Source organism: Hetaerina americana, unplaced genomic scaffold, assembly GCF_022747635.1.
Source record: "Hetaerina americana unplaced genomic scaffold, ioHetAmer1.1.p SCAF_3, whole genome shotgun sequence".
Classification (NCBI taxonomy): Eukaryota; Metazoa; Arthropoda; class Insecta; order Odonata; family Calopterygidae; genus Hetaerina; species Hetaerina americana.
In genome coordinates, this window is record NW_027286874.1 from 73,223,933 (window position 1) to 73,248,945 (window position 25,013).

The window sequence follows — 25,013 nt, forward strand, 5'->3', positions numbered from 1 at the left end:
GTACATTATTTACGTTTAGTAGGAGAAAATCGTGAAAAAAATAAATGGAGATGGAGTAGAAAAGTTATTTGGCATCAATAAAATGGATCATAACCTCATTCCACAGTAATTTAAATATGCCACTCCCCATCAATTAAGTTTTACAAAATGGGGCATTTGGGTGTTTTTAGGTCTTGTCAATGATAAAGAAACTCATTTTTGTCACTATTGTCTATATTTGCATTATTAAAATGGTATTATATCGTTTATTTGATCTAATGCATTTCATTTTAATTAGTTTTGTTCATTTTCTACAGAACAGGCTAAATATTCAGAGTAAATACTTTTATGAAAACTATATTCGGCAATAACTGACAATATATCTTTACATTGAATTGGGGACACTGGAGAAAATAGTGAAAAATTACATACAAGGTATATTTCCTTCATCTTACCCCAAAAGAAACCGAATGTTTCTTTTGTTTTAAATGAAGGATACATCAAATGCAATTGGTTCGTGATTTTACTTAGCTTATTAATGTGTTAAGTACTTATGATCAAAGCAAACAATGGCCACAAATATCGGCAAGATAGCACAATCACATATCATTAAGACATATTTCATTTGGTTGAACGAAATAAGAACGGCAGGTGACGAAGGAAAAATATTTTAAAATTAATCCTATTCCTTTTCTGTAACACTTTACTCTCCAGTAAAAAGTCAACTGACAGATATGGTGAAATGAAATGTAATTGGGTAAAATATCAATATCCTGTATTCATAATTGGTCAACGAAAAACATGATCTATTACTGTTTACAAAATATATTGACAATTTTGGATTTTTCCACACCTGATATTTGCCATAAAGTGGAAAGGCGAAATGTAGGTGGATACATTTTTATTACACATATCTACTTTTCTCCATGTACCTATGAGAAAGTTTGTTATGTTCAATATGAGTTAATTTTTTCTTTCGCAAAATAACTCATTCGCATTCAAATAACAATATTATCTAGTCATTTTGATGCGTGATAAAGGATTAAAACCTATTAATTTATCTATCCAGAGAATAATCAGAGAGGCCATTGAAATCGTTAAAAGGCCAGAAAATTTTAACAGAGAGGATGGATATCCACTCCACAGTGCGTGGAAAAGAATTATTCCGCGCAAATATGAGGACGTTCCCTGATTGGCCAAGAAATTTCCCGGTTTTGGCGCCGGATTTTTCCTATATAAGACGGGACAACAAGCTTCTTTTCATCCTTGACCTGAGGACGCCAGCAGGATAGCTGGCGAAACTGTTGTACATTTAAACGACATACGCGGACGCAGCCCGAAAAATGTGGAAATCACCTATTAATTTATTTTGGAAAATTCTAAAAAATGTGTAATCCGGTAAAGTTCGATTTTTTTCTCTCACCCTATTGGTGTTAACCGGCTCAATTAGTGTGATTAATTTGATCATATGACTTTTTTGCAAAAATTGAGTCCTTTTCTCTTCTTTGGCGTATCTTTTTCGATGATGGGTGTTTGTATGAGGTAGAGGGTTTCAGAATTAGTGAATTACTTACAATGGCTTAAATTCGCGAGTTCATCTTCTTCTTAAAGCAGCGCCTGGCAAACAAAGAAATATTTTATCAGCAGTTTAATTACGCAATCACTTTTTTCGTATCCACTCACGTGTAATTTAGCATTAGGAGCTAAGCAAAATATTGCCTCCCACAAAAAGGTCATCCCTAGTCCATAGAATATTGTTTTTTTGGTGTAGGCTAAGTAACCGACGAGTCCCTCAAATGCGTATACTTGTTTTTTCAGATTGGCAACTGTAATTTTTCACTCTAATATTGGGATATCGCTCGTTTAATTAACTGTGGACACTATCACCTTCCACAAACCCGACTATTTCACGTGCATATGAGCATATAACTGGGAAAAATATTTCATGTTTCACATAATTGAAATATCACTGCTGTGTATTTCTTAGTATCATAAACATATGCGACACACATGAGCATTCCGCGAATTATTTTTTTCCAAAATGCATGTTTTGTATTATTTGTTTCCAAAATGCATGTTTTCAAACATAATTCAGCCCGCATCTTCTCATATTACGTAATATTTATTACGTGCGTCTCATTACGTTAATTACGAATCTGGATAAAAATGATATTTTGGTTGCCAATAGCATTATAATATCGTAATTAAGGCATTAAATTTCCTGTAAATATGGAAAAACAGATTCCGCCTTCGCCATGTCTTCAGGGCATGTAGTATTGCATTCTACCTTTAATTTTTACGCGGCTATTTCCATTCGTTCAGCCACATAAGATGGTCATCACGCCACCCAAATAGTCCTACATCACGTTTCATCTGTTCGGGCCGCGGAGAGACTGAGGGGGTTGAAGTGTGAATTCATCCTTTTAAGCCTCCGGCGTCTCGCTGCCATAACTTCATTGCCACGAGGGCCGTGGCCTCGCCCCCGGCTGTGAAGCATCATCCCACCTGGTGAGATTTATTACTTCCTCCTCTGCAAATTGTGCGTGTGAGCGTGAGATTATTCTCGGACCGAGTGCGTCTCGGTGGGCGCTTTCATGCGGAGTGCACGGCACGGGAGAAACGCCTCTTGAGGTCACCGCGGTCTCCCACGCATCTCCCCGCATGTTATCGCCAACCAAATTGTCTGGCTAGATTTAGCCCGGCAGTGTTGTTCCCCGCATTCGTCCATGTAGTCCAAAGCGATGAGCGAGTACAAATGGAGTTGCGGTGACGGGGATTCTTCCCAGCGTAGGAACTCTCTTCAATTATTGCGTCTCTGCGTCGTGCTTTGTCTAGGTTTCTTCTGCATCGATAGTTTGGTCGAGGTGTAGTGTCGACTCGAAGGACGGGGCGTTTTTTTTACCTTTATTCAGATTTGCGATATCGAATTTTCTATTGCACTTAAATGACACCACAAAGTGGAATAAAGGGTAGGATAACCTTCTCTTGAATTTCTACTTGAAAAAATATTAATATAATGCCGTCGAACTAATTAAGAGTATATAATTTATGTTAGTTCAATCAATTACACATTTCAACGATTCCTTGGTAGTTTCTTTCCTTAAACTACCAATTGAGTTAGTCCTCCAGGAAAAGGCAGCAACTTTTCTATGCTACCGCTTACTAGACTACATGCCGCAATGTTCCTTCCCTGCAAAGACATTCTCATTTTCTCAAAATTCAGTCATAAATGATAATGATTACGAATGCTCTTTGCTTTTTAAATTCTGCATTTCTTTTTTTGATACGCGAGGTATACGATATGAAGGAGACTTTTAAACAGCAGTGAGAAATGATGAAATACAAAAAAAATTCATTCACGTGTTATCCTCCCATTCCCCCGGGTAAACTGTGATGTATTCCTAAATGGGAGCATAAATCTCTTCCTTACACATCGAGTTGCTAAGTTTTTCTTAATAACTACATTTACGAGATCGTTATCAAGTAATAAAATTGATTTATATCTCTTATTTAGCGACGATTGATTTTAAATTGTTAATTAATTCGTGTTAATGCAGGGTAAATATAATATTCTTGGTCGCTCCAAAGATATCTATGGGCTATATGACATAGGCGTGTAGCCAATGCAAAAGATTTAGGTGGAGAAAAGAATAGCACGAACATGAAAGAGTAAAGTGCATTGAAAGACATTGAAATAATGTTTATAAAAACTGAACTATTTTAACATGATCGTAGGAAGTTTAGTGATGGTGATTCTTTGGACATTTGTTGGAAATTTCACTCAATCTTATACTTTAAAGCTAAATTATTTCACCGAACTTGAAGATTTTTTGTTCAGAGCTACAACAATTTAGTGTTCATTTATATGCTGTGCCATCCCAGCGCCCAGGAAGTTAAGATTTGCGGTAAATAATTAAAATACCTGAAACCTCATTTCTAATAGTTGTGCGATACATAGATCTGTTATTCAATTTCACTTATGGCAGTGAATTTTTGAAACTGAATTGAATTAATTAAAGTTTTTCCAATTATTTCAATTTTTTAATAAACTGTTTTGAGCAGTATATGATGGCAAAGGGCATCAAGGAATCCAAGTATAATTTTCCACATTCAAATTTCGGTAAATCCACACTTTAGGCAATTTTGCATATAATACGTATCGTTTGTTTCATCAAATCAAATGAAAGGTCCGCAAAATAATTACATGAAATTCAAACAATCACACAACTACAAAGTTTCTATAGAAATCAATCCAGTAATTTCTTTATTTGCTGCTAATTAACAGCTGCAAAGATAAGAAAACCCCGTAGCAATTAATTGGTTACAACGTAGCAACTAATTCGTGATTCGAGCTCGTGATTTAAGCTGTCAGTTTTCTCTGTATTCTCTTGCTGGAAATTTAAGATTTGTAATTTCCTTAGCTTATCACATCTGTTCAATCTAAACCTTTTGCATTAATTTTTCTTAAACTATTTCTCAGTATTCCTAAATATTAAATCAATTAATTGAATGCTGATTGTGAAAAAAGAGGAATGAATTTACAACTCAGATCATCCTCAGTAAGCATGTGCCACATCTTCTTCACATTTCATTTACAAATTTCCAAAATAATCAGTACAGCGAGCAAAGCTTAATATGGCTTATAAATCTATCGTCTTGTGATAAATACTGAGCTATCCTAACTAATAGTCAAACTAGATCCTAATTCATTTCTGCGAGGCCGTGCTACGTGTCCGATGTATTTCTTGCTTGCTTCTAAGCTACCAAGTACGTTCTTGTCACCCCGAAAGGTTTGAGGAAATCATTGAGCAATGTTTTTCTGGGAAGACAAGGAAACTGCCCCCGCGCGTCCGGGACAGATTTCTCATTGGTGAAAGAAAATACCTTCGCACGACAGGCTGGCCGCGATCTTAACATTTTGTGCCACCCCCCGAGATTTTATTTACGTACCCTTAGAGGACACCCACTCAACTTACCTGCTTGTTAACGCTCCTATAAATAAATATCGCTATCTCTTTCTCTCTTTGGACGCTATAATATCGTAGTGTTTATAGATAGATACACGCCACTCGACATGTTATGTAAATAACGAAGGCCCTCCTGGCGGCCCAGTTTCAAGTGTGTCTTACTTCCTTCGCGCTCCGTATGTTTTATTTGAAAAATGTTTAAGGTTTTTTTTAAGTAATCCACTCTTCCAAATTTCGCAAATTTACCTTACAAGTAGTGTGAGTTTATATTTGGAGTATGCATAAATAACTACATGCACGCGCTTAACCCCGTGACAGTATTTGACTTTCAATTACAACGCTTTTATACTATGACGTTTGAACAATTACGTATGCGTTGCTCATATTTTCTTATTTCATGGGTAACATTGGTCAGGTATTTTATGCACAGGAAGCTGAAAAAATTGTGGTCATCATTACGCAATCATTATGTATTACTAACTGCTTACGTTCATATTACAATTTACTTTTATCAAAGGTAATTGATTGTCTTTCATTTATTATATGGGCAGGATATGTACCGACACTCACACACACATCCCACCGTTGTGTTACGCATGTATTGCTTAAATGATTTGACATTTCAGTTTAACAATTCACTAATTATTTGATCAGGTAACCCAGAAGAGGATAACTACATCGTTCGGTGAAGCTTTAATGTTATGGTCCACCTGATAAAATTATTTTGTTTTCCTCCGCTTCAGAACATAAAGAGCAAACTTCCCACATTAAATCTGCCCTACCTACCAATAGTAATGCTTGAACGGAGTGTTTTTCCTGCTATGAAGTTTCCCCAGCCCTGAATTTACGCATAATTTCTATCTACTAGTTGCCATGAGGAATAGTTCTTCTTTCCTGTTTATTGAATTACCTTCTCAGCCGCGGACTTTTAGTATGAAGTTTAGATTGAGAAATGCATCGGATATCGAAATTTGCTTGCGCTATATGACACTTATACATAAATATTGTATGATACATTCACTGACATTATAATACCAGTCATTTACCTGGTCCTCTTAGTTGAAATTGGTATTATCTTTTTTTAAATTCATTTTTATAAAAACCACCTTTATTGATGATTTTGCAGTAACCCTGTGTTGTAATTGGCAAAAAAATCATCAGACCATGAGATTCATTAAAAGTTACCTAGTATTTAACTTAAAAATAAACCACTTGGCTTTTCCACATAGAAATATTTTTATTTACAACCAAGGTTTCGATGATGTTATACCAACTTAGGTTGGTATAACATCATCTGGTCTGATTGACCTGATGATGTTGTACCATATCGAAATCTAGGTCGTAAATATTTTTTTTTCTGTGTGGAAAAGCCAAGTGGTTTAATTTTAAGGTAAATATGAAGAATTTCCACCAAGTGACGCCAGAAACTGTTTTATTTACCTATTATTTGGTAGAAACGAATGAAATGTTGCCATCTAACATAAATAAGTATGCGCACTTATTTACTCTAATGTTTTTTTCGACTAGCAAGTGGCGTTATCCAAAATTATAGAATAATACTTTTGAACTTATTAACATTGAAATAAATATCCAATGAAAAGTCTTATGCAAATTAATGATAGTCTACATAGGGGGAATTGGCTGGTTTCCAAATCCAAGAATTCTGAATGGATTAGCATTGGCACTGAATAATTGAATGCATTATATCAATTTTATGTTCTATTCGTGCGATTCCTGGTGTGTGGAAAATATTCCAACAATATGAATAAGAAGCGGTGAGTATGATATTATAAATATAATGCGGGCGCACAAATCTAATAGGCACGGATACAGAGTAAAATCCATCCAATTACGCTTCTTTTTTATTTGTGCTTGGAAATAATAATAAACAAAACTGAGATAGAAGGGGGTAGATTTTTAATGATTGGAATTTCTTATTCTGTTAGCCAATCGTTTTTTGCATTCGAGGGAGTCTTACGAATTTATTTTAGGAGAATCATGGGAATTAAATCTTTTCTCATCGACGGTGTTAGTCTGTTTTTTCGTCTTGATAAATGATTCCCTTATTATTATCCTATGAATTAGTTTTACGCAGCCCACTACTCTATATTCTTGTCCACTAGTCTCATTTCTTCATTTTTAAATGTACTTGGCCAATTCATGTGGGGTTCATTATTTTCCTTGCATATTCCATCTCTGGCCTTCCATCGTAGGCCTCTTTTCATTCTTTAACGAACAGATTTCTTAGTTTGATATTGGTGTAACATTCTCTTCTTCTTCCACTTGTTATTACAGGTATTTTGGTTTTTTCTATCATTTTGCGTACATTTATTCAAATTGCAGCTTCGAATTGTGCATCGAAATCTTCAATTTATATGTTCATATAACGTGTTTTCCATTCAAATAATACAAATACATTAGAATTATAATTATTTAATCGGATACCAACTTTAAACAAACAGAGTCACCGTCTAAAGTGTTAATTATTGAAAGGAAACTATTATAAGAATGAGTGAACTTTTATTCACAGACCTCTTCCATTTTTCTAAAAATAGCAAATTATTGCAGTGCATTGGGTCGTGGAACTATTGAAGTGGACTGAAGCTGATGAATCGGCTTAAGCCTTCTTTGCTTCTCCTGGTATATGAACCGCGCTCCATCTATAGAAAATGACACGCCCATTAATGACAATAATTTGGTGAGGAAAATAGTGTTACTCTCAGCCAGCTTTCTTTTCAGAAATATTTAAGAAACTTCTTCTCGCTATTTCGCGTTTTCGGGGCAATCTAATTCTTTCCTGTTTAATGACGTCTCATATGAATTAGTCATAGTCCATTTCCCCATTTGCCTTTCCTTCTCTAATGCCACACACCACCGCAGTTTGAGTGGGAGTTATATTTTCGGACTTTCTGTTAGTTTCTCCTATTTCAGGATTCGTCCTCCTCTTGTGACGTAACGCACCCTTACAAGTGCTTCTTTCTAGTTTCTCGTTTTATAGGTCCCCCTTCTGTTTGAAATGCAAAGCTTTGTAATTACCACTGTTTATCGATTACAAAACTATCACATTCTTTATTGCTAAACTTATTAGTGGATAAAATCCACTTCTTCCTCTCTTTCAGTATTGAGTACGTGATGTCATCATGAATACATAATTTTGTTATTATTTCGATTTTCATTATATTTTTTACTGTTTAATTTTGACATTGCAGGTGAGTCAAAATGCATTGTTTTCCGTAGCTAGTGAAAAAATACAACCTGTGGAGTCCTCTCATGTGGATATATACCATAGGTTGTGAAAAAGGCCCTAGTTTCAGTTTTTAATAAAATGTATGCATTAGGAAAATTTACATATCCTCGTCTTCATCTTGAAATTACAAATTATTGCTTAATCAGTTCATGTAATATGTCACTTTTAGTATTTGAAGCTTTAACTAATCTGCTCATATACTCTATTATCTATTTGCTTAAAAGTTCCCATTCCGACTACGAATTTTGATAGTGTTCTTCCAGTGAAATATGGCGAAATGGGAAGGTCTAAATTGGGATTTTCGGCATAATTAATATCTCAAATGGCTAGTATAGTTCTGGTATTATTTGAAAAGGGTAATCGATAACACTCACATGTAAATTAAATGACGGTGCCTTTTATTAATTGTTCTTTTGCTTTCACCGTTTCCTATTACGCCGAGAATTTGTGAATAACTTCGACTGGAAATCAAGTTCTCATCATCATCCTACTAGCTTCCAGAATTCATCCAACACAGCTCTAATTCACTCGTGCACGTGGGATATATTTCCTCGCGTGGATTTGGTTCTAACTGTTTTCCGGGAAATTTCCACGAGTCTGCTCGGGGCTACCGATGGTCTCGATCGCAATAAGTTAAAGAGATTGATGACGGTGGGGATTAAGAGTGAACGCTGCGTGGAAACGAACGAAAGCTCCAGTCGAAAGGGCAAGCTCCCAAGATCACCACCAAATGGCGCTGGCAAATGCAGCGGATTGAGTGCCACGGGTGCATTTGAAGTAACCAAATGGTTTCCCTAACAGGGCGAAAGAGGGGCGGGTTTGGTGGGAAGGCGCAGTGGAATTAGATAACGAAGCAATACCTGCCCGTTCAGTTGTACCGGTAAACATTTCGCCGAACGAACCGAATTATATTTTTCGAATTCCATCGGGTAAACCACGGATGCTGTATCTTCATGTAGTGGATTCTCCGTTACTTCATGTTGATATGACCTTAGCGGTAAGAGACAATTAAAACGCACTAACCAATACTTCAAAAGGACAAGCTTACCCGAGAGTTCAATGGTATCTAATTATCCGGATCGATGGGCATAGTATATTCCCTTCAGTTGAGATCTCTTGATTAATGTTTTTTCGTCACACTTTGATTACTGCGGCTGTGGCAGTTTGTTTTGAATTGTGGTTCAAATGTCATTAGGGATTGGCATGCACTTCGAATATCTTACGTTCACCACCAAACCAGTATTCACCCTATAATGCAAATTGCATAAAAACCCCTTGGTGTGGGATTTCTATAGCATTTCCATTATCTTCATAATTCACTTCATAATCCCAAACCCCGAAACGATGGCGTTTATATAATAAACACAGAATTAATTGTTGAACAATTTCCTCTATAATATAAGTGTCGTCGGTTATGTATAGGATTGTTGGAGGCGTCACTTTTTGGAAGCGATTCATGCTGGAAAAGAAAATACTTCGTTCTACCACGTACGTTTTATTATGCACCATAATAAATATGCATAACGGTGCATAATAAAACGTATGCGAAAGAGCAGAATGCTTTCTTTTCCAGTCGTCAGTTATGGTTTTACCATCATGGTCTCGATCTGGCTTTATTGTTGATGCAACCGTATTTGAACCCTCGGCTGATTGGCCGCCCTCTGACTCCATAATTGTTGAGGTTAACGCACCACTATGATGATGCGTAGGAAAGAAAAACACTCCGCTATTCCACGCAAATATAAATTTACTCCGACTGGTTTCGATACAGCGTATCATCATTTGGCCATCCACCACGCACCACTATCAGTTAACTCGATCTTTTCATCCACCGTGAAGATGGAGATGCTTAATTATTTCTCTCGCGGAAAAAATATGGGGGGAAAAAAATGGAAGACCCTCTAAGACAAGCTGAAAATAAACCTAAGCCGAAAGCGAATGTGCATGCGGGCTCCCGCGTACTTGCATCCGGAGACGCATGGAGTCAGGGCGGAGGAGAGGGGAGGATTGAGGGGAGGCGGGAGGGGAGGTGAAAGCGCAAGACTTTTAACTACCATGGTTCCCCTGGTTGTCTCTCTCACCCTTCGGTTACGTCCGTGTACCTAATCCTGAACGGAAGAGGACGGGAAGGGGGGGGGGGGAGAATGAGGTTTGAGCAAAGAGAGGAGATATTTTACGGCGGTCGGGAGAAATAGCTCGTTATGTGTCGGGGGAGGGCGCAAGTGAGCTCGTGTTTTTGTCCGCGTGCGCGCGTTAGCACGGGAGAAGATAAAGCGGTTGCGTTGCGCGCAGAAGAGGGTTGAGAGGTTGTCGGGAGAGAGGGGAAGGGGATGGGAAAGGTCGTGAGGCACTTCGGGCGTGCCTCGGAGTTCTATGACGGGAAGAGCGGTCGTCGGGTTTACGAGAGAGAATGATGGGAGCTCGGAAGGGTGAGATGTGTTTAAGATCCTCTTCTGCACAGGCTTACGCAGTCGGAACGTGGCAAGCACGCTGGTTTAATTGCGTGCGGCATTTCCTATGGTGTTCTGTTGAAAATAAGAGCTCGGACAAGGTTGTATTTAGGTATTTCATCCCGTCTTCAGACACTGCAGCGCCTGTTTTTCTTTCTACTTGGGCTTTGTAAGTGCGCTCGTCTTCATTCTAACTCGGCACCCTGCAATTTTGAGGCTTTTCTGGTTCAAGCCAAAGGAATTGCAAGATACGTTCACCGTTTTCAGTCATACACCCACTTTGAATAGATACACTATTTACCAATCTATGATAACGTAAAGAAGTGAAATGCTACTTCTATGCATTGAAAATTATGCGTGGTGAAATGCTCGATTAAAAACGTTTCAATTCATATTTTGTCAAAACATTTCATCAGTGAAAATTAATGAGGCTATTTTCGGTTGCCAAGGTGTTTCAGTTGTTGCCTCGATTCATCCGTAACTTCCCCAAAGTTTCTCAGCTACATGTTTCACATGTGACATTTTTGCTGCAATTTCTGCAGAACGGTTATGTTTAATGGAATTATCACTTATCGTATCTTTGTGATTATCATTTGGCACCTAAGCACAGCTGTAAAATTCGATTCGTAGTAACTCCATAATCCTACGATTGCTAATTTTAATTTCGATAGCAATCTATATCTGACCAATCAGTTGTTCGGTGTTCATTATATTCTTGTCATAAATAATCTCATTATTGCTTTTATATATGCACATTGAAAAACGTAGGTCTTCAATAATCCTTTATTGACGGCAATTCATATGCGCATTTTGATATAGTAATATATTTGTCGAACATTAGTATTCGAATGAATAGTATTTTAATCTCTTACTCCATTTGGGTGTTTTTTTGCCTTAACAGTTATTCTTTATTACTCAAACCTATATTTTAATAGTGGAACTCGTTAATTTACCAACGGCATCCGAACCAGTCTATTGATAGGATTTACCATTCAAGGCGGTGGTGATATGCGATGACATGTACCATGTGATACTTTCCCTAAGAATATTATCAGTGGTATCCATATCTTACAACGCACATTGTCTACTCATATTTGATTCACCTTCCTCCATGACATGATTTCTCACAAAATACCAACTTCCCTAGTTTCGCGTCACACTTTATCCCTAACTCATACCCTGTAACTAACTTCAAAATTGCTTGAATGCTAACTTTGGATTTGAACATCAATTTCTTCACTCGCTGGAGTACGAAAGTAATCTTCATTATTATAACTAATACGCCCAACACGCTAAAACTGAGTTTAACGTGAGCAATCTGGTGTTATATTGACGCCATGCTCTCTCTAATCCTTCCCGCTAGCTTTTCGCAAAATTATTACCTTTCCCCGGTCCTAAACTCTCTCACTCTTTGTGTTTCGCGGAACACACGGACAGCACAAGTTTTTAGATAAACCCACCGTTAACATTGCTCGCCATTTCAAACACCGTTAGTTGATTTTCGCTAAATTAGTGGGCTACGTAGTTTCACGAGGGCTGACTGGACGTTTCGTCGCCCCATTGTGGTCAATTAATGACCCGTTCTTGGATCGCATCTCTCGCCTACCTCCCATTCCCCAACCTACCCATTTCTTCTCTGACAACAAAAAGTCTCCCCACTCTCCCCCTGAGGCAAACACCTCCTTAGTTTCTCCCAACTACCTTCCCGTCGTGCTCGCACACCATTTTCCTTCGTCTCGTCGTCGTCTCTCCCTCTCTCCGGTGATCTCCCTTTTCCCCATATCTCCTCTCCCTCCCCCTTCCTGTACCCTCAAACCCGTCTCCACCCTTGTCGCCCGACCCTCCTCCCTCTTCACACTTCTCCACTCCTTGCACCCTCCATCACACCCTACCCCCACCCCCCTCTAGCTCCCGGCCCCTTTTCTCCCCCCCATCAGTTCTCCCCCTTGCCTCCCCTCCTCGCCCCCGTTCGTGCCGTGCCCCTCCAACCCTTCCCTTCCTCCCGACCCCAACCCCTTTCCCCGCCCGTGCCCGCGGCACGTTGGGACTCTCTCTCTCCTCGCAGTCGCTTCTCGTGGGTCCACGTGGGGTGGGAAAGCGGAGGACAGGAGAGAGAGAGAGAGAGATAAGAGGCGGTGGACGGAGGTGCACGGGGTGCGGCGGTGGTGATTGGTGCGGACGGTGAAGCGGGGGATAGAGTAGGGGGAAAAGAAGGGGAATGGGGAGGAGGAGGTGCATCTAATTGTATCGAGGGGGTGGTAGTCCGGCGATGGGAGGCCGGGAGGGATCCGGGCACGCCTCGACGGGCAGGTGGGAGTGAGGAGGAGGAGGACTCCTTTCCCCTTCTATGTGCTGCCTCTCCCCCCACTTCACTCACCCCCTTTCCCTGATGGGAGGCGGGTACGTGTTTGTCGCTGGTGCTCCCCGACTGCGTCGAGTAGAGCGGCGGCGAGGATCGGGGGACTTGGGGGGAGAGAGGGATAAGGCGATAAAGCTTTTGCACCCATCAACCCACCCCTTTCTCCCTCCCTCTCCACCGCTGACGGCGTCGAGCGGAAAAGGAAAGGTGTCACGCCGCCACGGGGATCGCGAGTGGCGTCGGGGGGAGGGGAGGATTTGAAGGAGCGCGCGTGTGTGCAATCGTGTGTGTGTGTGGGGGGGGGGGAGTGAGGGGAGCAATTGTGATTGAGGAGCGGGTGGAGAATAGTTTGGTGAGTTGGGGGTGTGGAGCATAGCGGAGGGTCCTCGGTGATTGGGTTGCGGTCGGGTGGGCGGGGGAGTGGTTGAAGTCGTCGGTATGGGTGGGGAGTGGACGCACAAGTGAGTGCCAATCTAGCGGGAAGGATATCAACTCACCATCGGCTACATCCCGCGCGTGCGACTGTGTATGTGTGTGTGTGGAGGCAGGAGGGACGGTGACCAACGAGCACACTTTCTAAGCCGCCTTCCGCTTCTCATCAGACCCCTCCCCCGTACGGGATCAGCTATCATCTTCATCCACCGCGGGAGGAAAATAAAAACACAAATATATATACACTCCTGCATTTGAAAAGCGTTTTCTGGCACGTTAACGCCTGGGGTAGTGTTCCCTGTAACTCGAATAGCGTAACGGAGGTTGAAAGTGATGCGTGAACATTAGTTATCGAAGATCATTGAAATTTGGATATTCCGCAAATTTCTCCATTTTCCTGTCGTTCCTGTTCTTCGCCTCAAGGCGATGAAGTGCTGAGCCTTCTCTAATATTTTTTCCTACGAGTGCTTCTCAAGGATATATCTGTTTTATACTCAAATAGAGTTCGAGTAACTTCCAAAAATTGTTTTCAGGAAAGGGGAAGAGTGAAAGTGTGTTTTCGTTTCGGAGAAGGTTGTGCAAGTTTGATAATCGAGCGCATTTTCAACGAAAGGAAGTTGGCCCGGTTGGGACAGGTCAGGTAGTGTCGTCATCGCGTTTGTTTGGGAATTGGTGCGCGATCGTTTATTCTCTCCATAAGGATACCAAAAAGGATTTGCAGATAAGTTGAGAGAAATAAGGGGGAGTGATACATTCATATGTGAATCGGTCTCCTTGGAATCAATTAGTACAAGTGTCAATCACCAAAAGTTTAGTTTTCTACATTTAACTGCTGCAAGTTGTCCCAATTTTGAGACATTGGAGTGTTGCCACTCGGTCTCGTGGCGTAATATATTCCCCAAGGAAGAAGAGGAAGTTCGTCGACAACTTGATGAATGCTTTTTTGCATTAGATGTATTATTAGATTTCATCTGCTGCGATTTTTCACAAGTCAAACGATTTGGTGGCCAGACAGTATCATTTCGTATGGATTGACCAGGATTGATCTCATGTTTTTGAAATACTGAGCATATATTTCTTTCAAAAATTGATTCTTTTTTCACTCGAAAGGTGTAAAAAGGAATATAATTTTCATCTGAGGAAAGTGTCATTAATCGTTTACAAATACCCTACATCTAATTCTCAGATGTGTATATTAAACTTTCTTCTGTGATAGAAAAAGGTATTTTGATGTTCTCATATCGATAAGTTACGTGCCTGAAGTAAACTACAACTTATTGTTCGTCTATGTAGATATTCAGTCAAATTTACTTAAACCTGTAAATCAAGGTAAAATCTGTCATAAATAATTGTCCTTCGAATTAAATTTTTCTTAATTATTTTGTCTAATTGGATTTAAAATAGTAGTTGATCCTTCTGCCTTTAAACTTTTTAAAACTCAGAATTAATCCATTGATTTGCACAGCATTAGCTATTACACTTTTCTTAATTGCTCCGAAAAATTTCATGCATAGAGTCAATTAAAAAAATACCAAGGTTTCAACGTAAATACGATATGTATAACTGCCATTAGGTTTTCTAAATGACACTAGTATTACCAGCAGAGTTTTGGTGAACTAGCTGAGCATATTACTATCGCAGCCATGTCGAGTTATTGCCGTATTACTGGTAAAACACGAGGTCTCCCAACTCGCACGCACTACGTCCCCCTTTTGCCACCAATATCTGCAAAAGACGCGAAAAAATTAGCGAGATGTTCGGTTACCAGGGGAGCCCAGGCCATGCCATACCCACATCATTTTATTCCCGTCGTCTTGGTGCAGAGAAAACGGAGGGCCACTCTCGCCGTCAACACACAGGGTCGCATTGACCTCGGCTCTAGAGCATCAACTCAACCTGTCGTGCAGCAGGGTCTCGCAGAAGTATGGCCACCCCCGGACTTTGAGAAACGACGAGCTGCCAGGGAGGCCGCTTTGCAGAAAGTGGATGAAGCACGTGGCGGACGATCGATTGCGGCCGAGAGGAGAGCCGCGAGCCGAATCGCCGAGGAAAGGCCCCCAGATTGGAATGAGGATGTCATGCTGGGTAGGGCGTTACCCGAGGAGAGTTCTGCGGTCGCACCTTCTCTTCCAGAAGAAATGGAAAAGAAAAGAGGAGGGGGTTTGCCCACGGAAGAAGAGAATGCCCCGTTACAAGCAGCTACCGCCGAAGAAATGGAAGTGGCGACTCCGCCAGAAATGGAGGTTATGCCGCACAAAGTGCTGTCGGAATATCGCTACGTGATTCCAATTATTGAAGGAGAAGAATCCAAACCGCTGAAGGAGATTATTTCTAACGAAGAAGGGAAGGCCAAGGAAATGGAAGCTCAAGAGGGAGGACCAGACAGTAAATATGTTTATGTTGTGGATCAGTATATGTGTGGCATCGTTTTGAATCCAAACTTGGAATCTGCAGTGCGCGGGGGAGCTGTTGAAGAAGTCATGGTTTCGCCGAATCTGGAAAAGGTTGCCTTGAGGTTACGAAGACCTGGGATTAAACCTGGATCTAAACTCACGGGAGAAAACGTTGTGACTGTACCAGCAAAGATAATGACACATGAAGAGGTGAGCTCAATGACGCTTTTGGAAGGTGCGGGCCCCGAAGAGATTAAATGGTCCTCGTTGGAAGAAAGTGGAGAGCTTGCACTTTCCGGAGAGGGAATTGTTATGCGAGAAACCACAATAAGCGGCACCGAAGAAGGAGCTAGTGGAGAAGCCGGAGGTGTTGCCCTAGTTCCCGGACAAGTTATGGAAACGAGCGGGGGGCCACGATTTGTGCCTGGTCAAATTGTCGTCATGGAAGGTCAGGATGTTGAAAAAGACAGCGAAAAGGTTCATTTTATACCGGGAGAAGTGGTGGAAACCAACGAAGGTCCTAAGTTTGTGGTTCCGGATCTCGTTACGTCTCCCGACGGGAAAATGGCTTTCTCTGTCCAAGGATTTGCCTTCGAAGATGTATCTGGTGAGAAGCAAATGGAAGAGAGCCCTCAAAGTCCCAGACCGGAATTGCAGAGGCGCCTCTCTCTCAAACTCGAAGGTCTTGTCGAGGAGATCGCAGGAGGAGATAAAAATGGGGAACCACCTCGGCGTAGTTCGATTGTCCAAGCTATCGTGTCTGAAGATGAAATCAAGAGTGCGGAGTCCGGCCCTGAAGCCATGGAAGTCGACACCCAAGACGTCAGCAGAAAGAGACGTAAAGAGGAAGACGAAGAGGAAAACCAAGGACAAGCTATGCTAGGGCATCTGTCAAAGAGACTACAGACCCAAGATACCAGGGAGTCTGGAGATGGGACACAGAAAGCGTACATTCCTTCACAAGGCGATGAGAGCAGAGTTTTGTCGAGTGAAGAACTAGAGCTCAGAGTGGATGAAATGCGCCGTTTAGCAACCGAGGCTGCGGCCATTGGGGCCTCTCTGGGCCTTCCACCCGCAGATGCCGCGGCTCTCTTGGAAGCTCTGTCTCACCCGGAAACCGCCAAAGCGCTCGCCTCCGACCCTGTCTCGGTGAGACTCTTGAGAGGAGGCGTGAAAGCTTTAAGAAAGCAGAGGCGGCGGGAAATGCGTCGGGAATCACGGAAGTCCTCCGGCCTCATCTCCTTGACGGAGGACATTGCGGAAGACGAGGATGACGATGACGACATGGATGATGAATCGGAGGTCGATATTCCCATGGCAATTCGGTCATCCAGGGACATTCCTCGAACAATATTCAAGAAACTTCAAGACCCGGATCTGGGTGATGCGACTTTGGAAATGTTCACCACAAAGATCCTGGCGGGATTGCAGACCATGTCGGAATCCCCTGTTCCCCGCCCGGGGTCTCCCGCTTCTGTAGCCTTGGTGATACTTAAGGATAACCTTCAAGCCGTCATTCCTCGAGAGGCTTCCCGTCGCCTCTTGACTGGAAATGCCCCTTTCACAATCATAGATGAGACAGGTATAAGGCGTTTTAAACCCACATCCATAGGCGAAACACCACAAGGCGCGAACGGCAAACCAGTATATGAGGCCATGGCAGATTTTCCACAGCGTGCAGTGGCAGAAAATGCTCAAGAGCAGGTGAAAAAACAGGGTGTAAGTCCCCCTAGTGGCCCTCCATCCAGAGAATTAAGTCAGGCAGTAACAGGGAAAGAGCCAGGTGCGAAAGGTGAAGCTCAAAAGCCTTCAGCGGCAAAAGAGGTGGCAGGAGAGCAGGGAAAAGAGCAGATCGCGGAATCGTTGCAGAGTGGAGGGCCTCAGGGGGTGTCCGTCCAGCAGGTGATGGGTGGAAAAGCACTTACGCCAGATTTAGGGGTAACCGGGACTCAAGTTTCGCAAGTAGATGTTCCTATGGGTACACCACAAGCACCAGGTATCCAGGTGTCGGAAAAAGTCGAATCTCAGACGAAGGTACGATCCTCACAGGGAAAGAGGGGCTCAGGCACAAGGGATATCGGGAGTAAATCCTCAAGGGACTTTCCATCTATGACTTCTGTCGCCGAATTGGATTCAAAAGCTTTGAAGGTACAATGAATTATGCAATGTAATATTGTTATTATTAAAATAGTACATGCAATGCATTAACGATTGATTCAGCGGATGAAAATTTGTATAAATTTTATCAATATTACATGTGGAACTGTTACGAATGGCTTTGTGACAGGATAATGTGTTTATCAAACTTTCGAAAGAAACAATTTTCAAAGCGCAAATTAATGTTGTCCTCTTGAAGCTTGATATTTTTCTTCCATTGTACAATGCTAATTTCAAATACAATAATAATTAAATATCACCATAATCTACCAGTCATTCTTATTGAAAAAATTACATTTCTGGTAAAATCTCGTTTAAATAGGTGTTATCTCCAAAAAACATCTTAACTATATTTGTTCGATAGTCTTCTTAGATTCAATTGAATGTTACCAAAGAAATAAATTTTTAAAATCTACGAAATTTACTTCCACATGATGATAGTTGGACGAGTATCTTTTTACTTTATTTGGCCTGATTTTGAGAGTGTAACTACACCTTTTGCACAGTAGTGTGCACTTCCTGTGTGCACTACTGTAACTTCCTCTCGCGTTTCTCCCACAACTTCCCCTCGCTATGTAGGTTTTTCTAATGCCGATCTTGTATAGATTACGTAGAAGTAGACGTGACGCATGGTATGACTCTGTTTCACTTCATCATTGCTGTTAATATTCATAAATGAAAGTATTTGCTTAATACTCCCGTGTTATCAACGAAAAATGAGAATTGGCATTTGCCAAGTGTTTATAGCGTTGTGGAATGATTTAATTGTCCAAACCGGGATGATTGGATTTACGACAGGGGCTTTTAAGGAACATCATTATCGCGGAGTTCTTGTCTACTCATCTGTTTTCCTGTCCTTTGGCATAAGTCAATACTGCATCGAATTATTTATTGCATTCTACTTCTCCAAAAAATTGCGACAGTAAACACGTTTGTCCAAATATATACCTTGATAATGTGGTAAAAAGCCGTTTGTCTACAATTAAATACATTTGAAGTTGTATAAGAAAGGCCGAAATTCGTTTCTGAGACAATTGATGAATGACGTAGCATAAAATGTTGTCAACATCTCATTGCAGGTGTCTTAACCTAATAATAATCAGAATAATGTGCAGAAATATTAGGAATTTAATATTATCCTTTTCCCCAACAAATCTGGGCATTAGCAGTGTAGACTGTATTGCGTTATTAAATCAGGGCACAGGCAATTCCTCTATATAAATGATCGTAACTTACAAGGAGTTGTTTCATTGCTTTAATGTAGTTTAAACTTAATATCCTGAGCAAGTGTCTGGTTAAAATATATGCAATTTTAATTGCGATGTTGATAGCTAATCTTAAGCCGATTTTAAAATTTAATTCCCAAAGAGTTGACTCTAGTCAGTATTAATTGTATTTTAATGCACAGGACATATTTAAATACGTTTTTTACGTGTAAAATCAATCCTCTTCATAGCAATTTATAATATACCATATAAGTGATTCGTAGATGCCTCTAAAGTAAAAACATTGATGAAAATATTCGGACAACCAGATCATAGATATAAGACGCATGTATGTTTTCAGAATGTTCTGAAAGCATAGGGGAGTAGGCCCGAAATGCTATACGTCATACCAAAAGTTGTCACAAGACCTCTATGCGGGTAGAAGGAATTTGGTACTGTCTTGATATTTTTATATCAATTTTGATGCATGACTTTAGTTAAAAATCTATTTAACCGACTGAATGCAGTATGTTTAAGGCTTAAATTGTCTTAAATCTATTATTTCATTCAAATTTATCATTCATTCCCGGTTTTAATTCGCCGCCCGAACTATTTCATGTCCCCGTAAATGTTTTTATTTATTTTTAGTGCAAGACTTTATTGAGTAAACATGAAGGTAGCTGAACTCCATTGTTTTAGGCTCTCCTATGAGAAAAGTCATGGTCACTGAATAAGTAAACTTCGTATTTTTTCACAAAAACTTCATTACACTACTACCGGTTTCGGCGCATGGGTGAAATCATTAGGTAATGTCGTCCGTGCGTCGAAACCAGTTGTAGTATAGAAAGGTTTTTGTGAAAAAATACAAAGTTTACTCAGTCACTGATGGATGTAGCTTTTCGTGACGTAAGGCGCAGTATGCAACCATTTTAAGAATAAATGTTGCAACAATGCTTAACGAAACGAAACACGATGATAGATTAAGGCCACGGTATAATAAACGATCATGTTGAGATATTTATATTTAAGAAATTTTAAGGGCGGATGATATGCGTAGAAAATTCAAAGGAAAACTGGATCCCTTCAGAAACTTTGAAGTTACTTAAGAAGTAATTATTTGTTGGTGTAAATTTTATCAGGTACTTGATTTTAGCCCAGGGTCATATCATATTTTTGGACACATTTATATATATATATATATCACTCACTCGTTATTTCTTGATGATTTCGACGGGATTAAGCTCCGTCTTCATCGGAAGAAAAAGAAGTACTGAGTTCTTCTTTTTATGTGTTCTTATATTTTTTGTTGCTGTCCAAGTTTTTTATTCAACACTTCCGTGTTACTTCGACGAAATCATATATATTAATATATATATATCTACATATATATATATATATATATATATATATATATATATATATATATATATATATATGATTCCGTCGAAGTATATATATATATGTATACACACATATATACATGCATATATTTATATAAATACATATATAAATCTTCATATATATACACATTTATGTGTATATATGTACATTAACATATGATACATATATATGTACACAAACACTCGTATATGGTTTTTCTTGCCACAATTTGTCACCTGGCTTCTGGCCTATTAGCATTGTATTTCTGGATCAATGAATTAGCTAACCTCTGTCACCAGCTTGAGAAACCTTAAGCCACAGGTTGGAATGCTGGATGCCGTGTTTTTGCTATTGTCACTCCCGTTACATTTTGCGATTTAAATTTGTCCGTTGAACCACCCTAAAAACCATTCGTGTGCCGCGGACTGAATTAATTTTCCTCCTTGTGATTCGTCCACCCGCAGGCACGATGGGTGGCGCGGGTGAGCTACATGCCCGGCGAGGACGACCCGGAAGGCCTGGCGCTGGAGGAGGGCGACGTAGTGGAGCTGGTCCCCGAGGAGGAGGCTGATTCCTCGGCCAAGTGAGTCACACTCTTTTCCTCTCCCTCCCCACTGTCCCCTCCCTCCCCGGGGAGAACCGTCGGGAAGGCAGATATTGGGCCCCTTTCCCACCCCTCTTGAGGAGGAGACGGTTTCGCGGGTGGGGCGGGCGCCTCCGGCCAATCTCGTCCCTTCCCCCCTCCTCTCCTCCCCCACCTTGCGGTATCTCCCATTCCATTAGCCCGACTGCCAGTAGACCGAAAGCTAACCCTTCCGATTCTCTTCAATGGAACTCAATTGGTTTTCACTCTGTCCGGAATATGGCCGGATACTAATTAGTTTGACTTAACTAGCTCGCGACTCTTCTTGGCGGTTTTTGTCACTAGTCATTCCTTACCACTCTAGAGAAGTTGCGAGCGCACTCCTTCCTCGAAAATAAATAATTAAGGTCAATGTGTGAGAGTGGAAAACTTCATCCGGAGGTTGAAAAGCACAGCGTGGTTGGTGTCTGAGAAACAGTCCGCCGAGTGCCACTAACCCTTGGAGTGCGTGTAATTCAAATGAACGAGTTTGTAGAATTCCTTCAAAAATACTGCAACGACTAATTCACAATGCTGCAGAAAAATTCCTTTCCAGATCTACTTATAGTTTAATTTATATTATTGGAATTTTTTATGTACGTTAATTTTGAAACGTTCATTAATTAATGTTATCCTATCTAATTGGGTGGATGAAAGATTTTACAGGTGCGGAAAGTTTTTTTGTGATCTTCATTTACTCAATTCCTGTAATCTCATACGTTTTTCCATAATTCATGGTATTTTAATGAAGCATTTTTAGCCGATTGTCAGCGTCAGTAGTTTTCTTAAAATTTCAAAATAGGGGAAATATTTATTTCCATAGTCTATAATATAAAATCGATAGTGTACGATCTGTTCCTTTGTCCTAATCCTCTTGTTATTGTGGTCATGCCAACGATTTCATCACAAAAAGACATCCTTTATCACGAAAAGATAATAATATTTCAAAGGAATCCTCGATCTTTTGCTTTGACTTCAAGGACTACTCTGCACTGGTTTAATATTTTTGATTAAGCTTGTAATGCGTGTCCTCACAACCTGGGTCTTCATTATTGATGGCAATAAATTCTTGATTACGTCGCTAATTACGAAGTGTTGCCCAACCCAAATTTGAGAATTTTCTATTCCTTTGATTCAGGCCCTTCGTGCTTATTGACGGACGATATGAAATAACTGTACAAATTGCGATAGTGGTATTTAATACCTAGTGTAGACAGGAAAAATATTACCAGCACAAATCGTGCTATCAGCATTGTTTATGATATTGTTCAGTATTAAAGTCGGGTACTAAAATAAATGCCTTGATGATGAATTTTTCCCTGGAATGAAAAAAGTGATTGATTTTTAGTATTACATGTCAAATGCATTTTATAAAATCAAAGGTATCTTATATCAAATATTTACAAGGGAAATGAGGGGAATATATATAAATAAAGGGAATCAGAGTAAATACAGTATTATAAAAAATGAAATAGTAATTTTATTCTGACATGGTTGAAACATTTTGCAGAACTCTTGTAAACATATCCATGGGAATTATGATTTGTTTAGCCTTAAAATTATCATATCAAACGCAAAATTTGTGGCTGGAATATTTTCGGCGTTTTCATAAAATTCAGAGATTCTTTCCAATTTTTGACATCAGTGACATAATTCCCCTGCATCTTTATCCGAATTATAGGCTACAAATGGTCATAATTATTCAGGGGAATTTTTTTGTCTTAAATTGATGAATGCAACATAATATTAGTCATAATTCATCTCTATAATTAGTTCTTAGGTCAGGTTTTAATTATTGTTCCAAAATAGCTTTTTTACGATCTGGAAGCCATTTTCTACATCAATTTTGAAGTGTATCAATTCGATTCCAGAGAATTCAGGTTGGACGGGGTAAATTCTAAACCGTAATCTATCTCTGAATCCTTTCTTATAAATACATGTTTTAGTTATGTAAACGGAGTCATTTTGGAGTAATGAAAACAGACGCTTCTCGTATAACGTGTGAGTAATATGAAAACTAAATCAACAAGGGAATAGGAGTGGAGTAGATTTTCAAGTGCTCCAACCTTTCGTTTGCATTCCTTGTAGCCAAGGTTAACGGTCGCATCTCAGATTAATAGCGAAAAGTAGCCAGCGACAATTCAGACTGGGAAATTCCATTCCGACGGTATTTCTTGCTGTTTTCGCAGAGCGCGACGCGCGAGAGACGGTCTCTTAAAAATCTCCATCCCGGTGTCGAAAGGCAACAAACGAAGCCGAGGGTGAGGGTGGGGAGCCATGGAGGCTGGAGAGAGGTGGGAAATAATGAGATGTGGGAGGGGTGGAATGGTGGGGCGGGGTTGTTTCGGCGGTGGCGGAGACTCCTCCTTTCGACAGCATCCGTCCTTGCCTTGTCTTCGCTCTTTCCTCTCCGCTGGCTCCGTGCCCAATAGGGGGGCTCGCCAACTCCCACGCATGGCGGGCGGTTCGGGCGAGAGAGAAGGGATGGCCGGTGTACGGGGACGTTACAGGGTGGGGGGTTGTGGAAATTATGAGGGAGCGGGGGATCAGTTTGTGTTTGGTTTACAAACCCGAAAAAAATGGCGAGGAGGCAGGGGTGAATTTGTGCGTCAAGCGCCGGGGACGTCCACGGGGGAGCCCGTTTGAGTGATGGCGTTCTTTTTTTCCGGGCTCTGGATGTGGATTGTGTGTCTTTTGTGCCGGTATGCTTTCTAGATTTTTGTTCCAAAAATAGCCGGGATTCAAGGCGTGAAGACAGTTGATGATTTTTGATTAAACGATTGCCGCTGTCGTGTAGTGCATAGGTTCCCAACCTTTTTTAAGTCACCATCTCATTTTATAAATGTAGAGTGACCCCGATATATTATAAAATGCTTTTCATAGGGTAAAAGAAAACAAAAAGTGTATAATTAGTCGGTTATGTTCATATTTAAGTATTATTTCAATATTAAAACTATATGCAACAATAAACAAAATAAGTAGCAATATCGATTGAACATTAAAACTTCTTTAATTTCAATATTCTTTTTTAGTTTACTCCTTCGGTCGGAAACCTCATAGAAAACCTTTTGCAGTCCGTGGGTTGGGAGCCAGAGGAGTAATTGATTTCTTATTAGCATAGTGTTCTTCTCCGAAAGCTTGCTTTCCGAGGGGTTTTTTACAACAGAATGACCGCCTCATAATAAATGCGTGTAACTGAAGGCATTCTAATATTTCCACTTTCGTTTTGAACTGCTTTGACTTTTGTTCCTATTGTGTAATATTTACTTGAGAGAAAATCTGGGCACTTGTCAAGCTTCTACATCAGCTTCCTTGCGTTCATTCATGACTAATATTGATGGTAAGTTTAAGTCTTCTCCATCTGATGGAATTGCGAATGCAACTACTAGTATAGTAGAGCATGGTTGACCCTCAGAATGGTGACACCGTCTAAGGTATGTCATCCTTACCTGACCGAAAAAGATGGTTACTTCACTACATAATTTTATGTACGAAACAACTGAAAATTTAGCCTAACTAAAAACCGATAATTTATATTTTGTTTTAGCTGTTTGCATGTTTCGTACTTTTCATTTTTTTAGTTTTACACAGGTTCACGTGAATTCGTAGAGTCATATTCAACAAAGCCCTTTGAAATACCATAGGGGAAGAGATAGAGCAATGAACAGCTGTATCTTGACAATCGCCCCAAAAAGTCAATGTCTGCTCGAGGTAAACACGTTGGCCCGGAATTTCCTCATCGCCGGACGTGTTTCTATGTGCCTTCCTTGTTTGACAGAAATCTCGTTGCCACCGGCGAAAAACCAATAATAGTCTTGGAAG

At 40.3% G+C, this 25,013-nt stretch overlaps 1 protein-coding gene across 4 annotated transcripts in view; it reads left to right on the top strand.

The window, feature by feature from the left end:
- The window catches only part of Obsc (Obscurin), a 237,976-nt gene that overhangs the window by 36,171 nt on the left and 176,792 nt on the right, over positions 1–25,013 (top strand). For 2 of the 4 annotated variants that reach the window (XM_071587781.1, XM_071587782.1), the window contains exon 4: positions 21,034–21,152. In XM_071587781.1, the coding sequence (XP_071443882.1) occupies positions 21,034–21,152 (119 nt within the window). Of the gene's footprint in view, positions 1–14,828; positions 17,976–21,033; positions 21,153–25,013 lie in introns of those variants that run through there. The other 2 variants (XM_071587779.1, XM_071587780.1) reach the window with 2 other exon arrangements.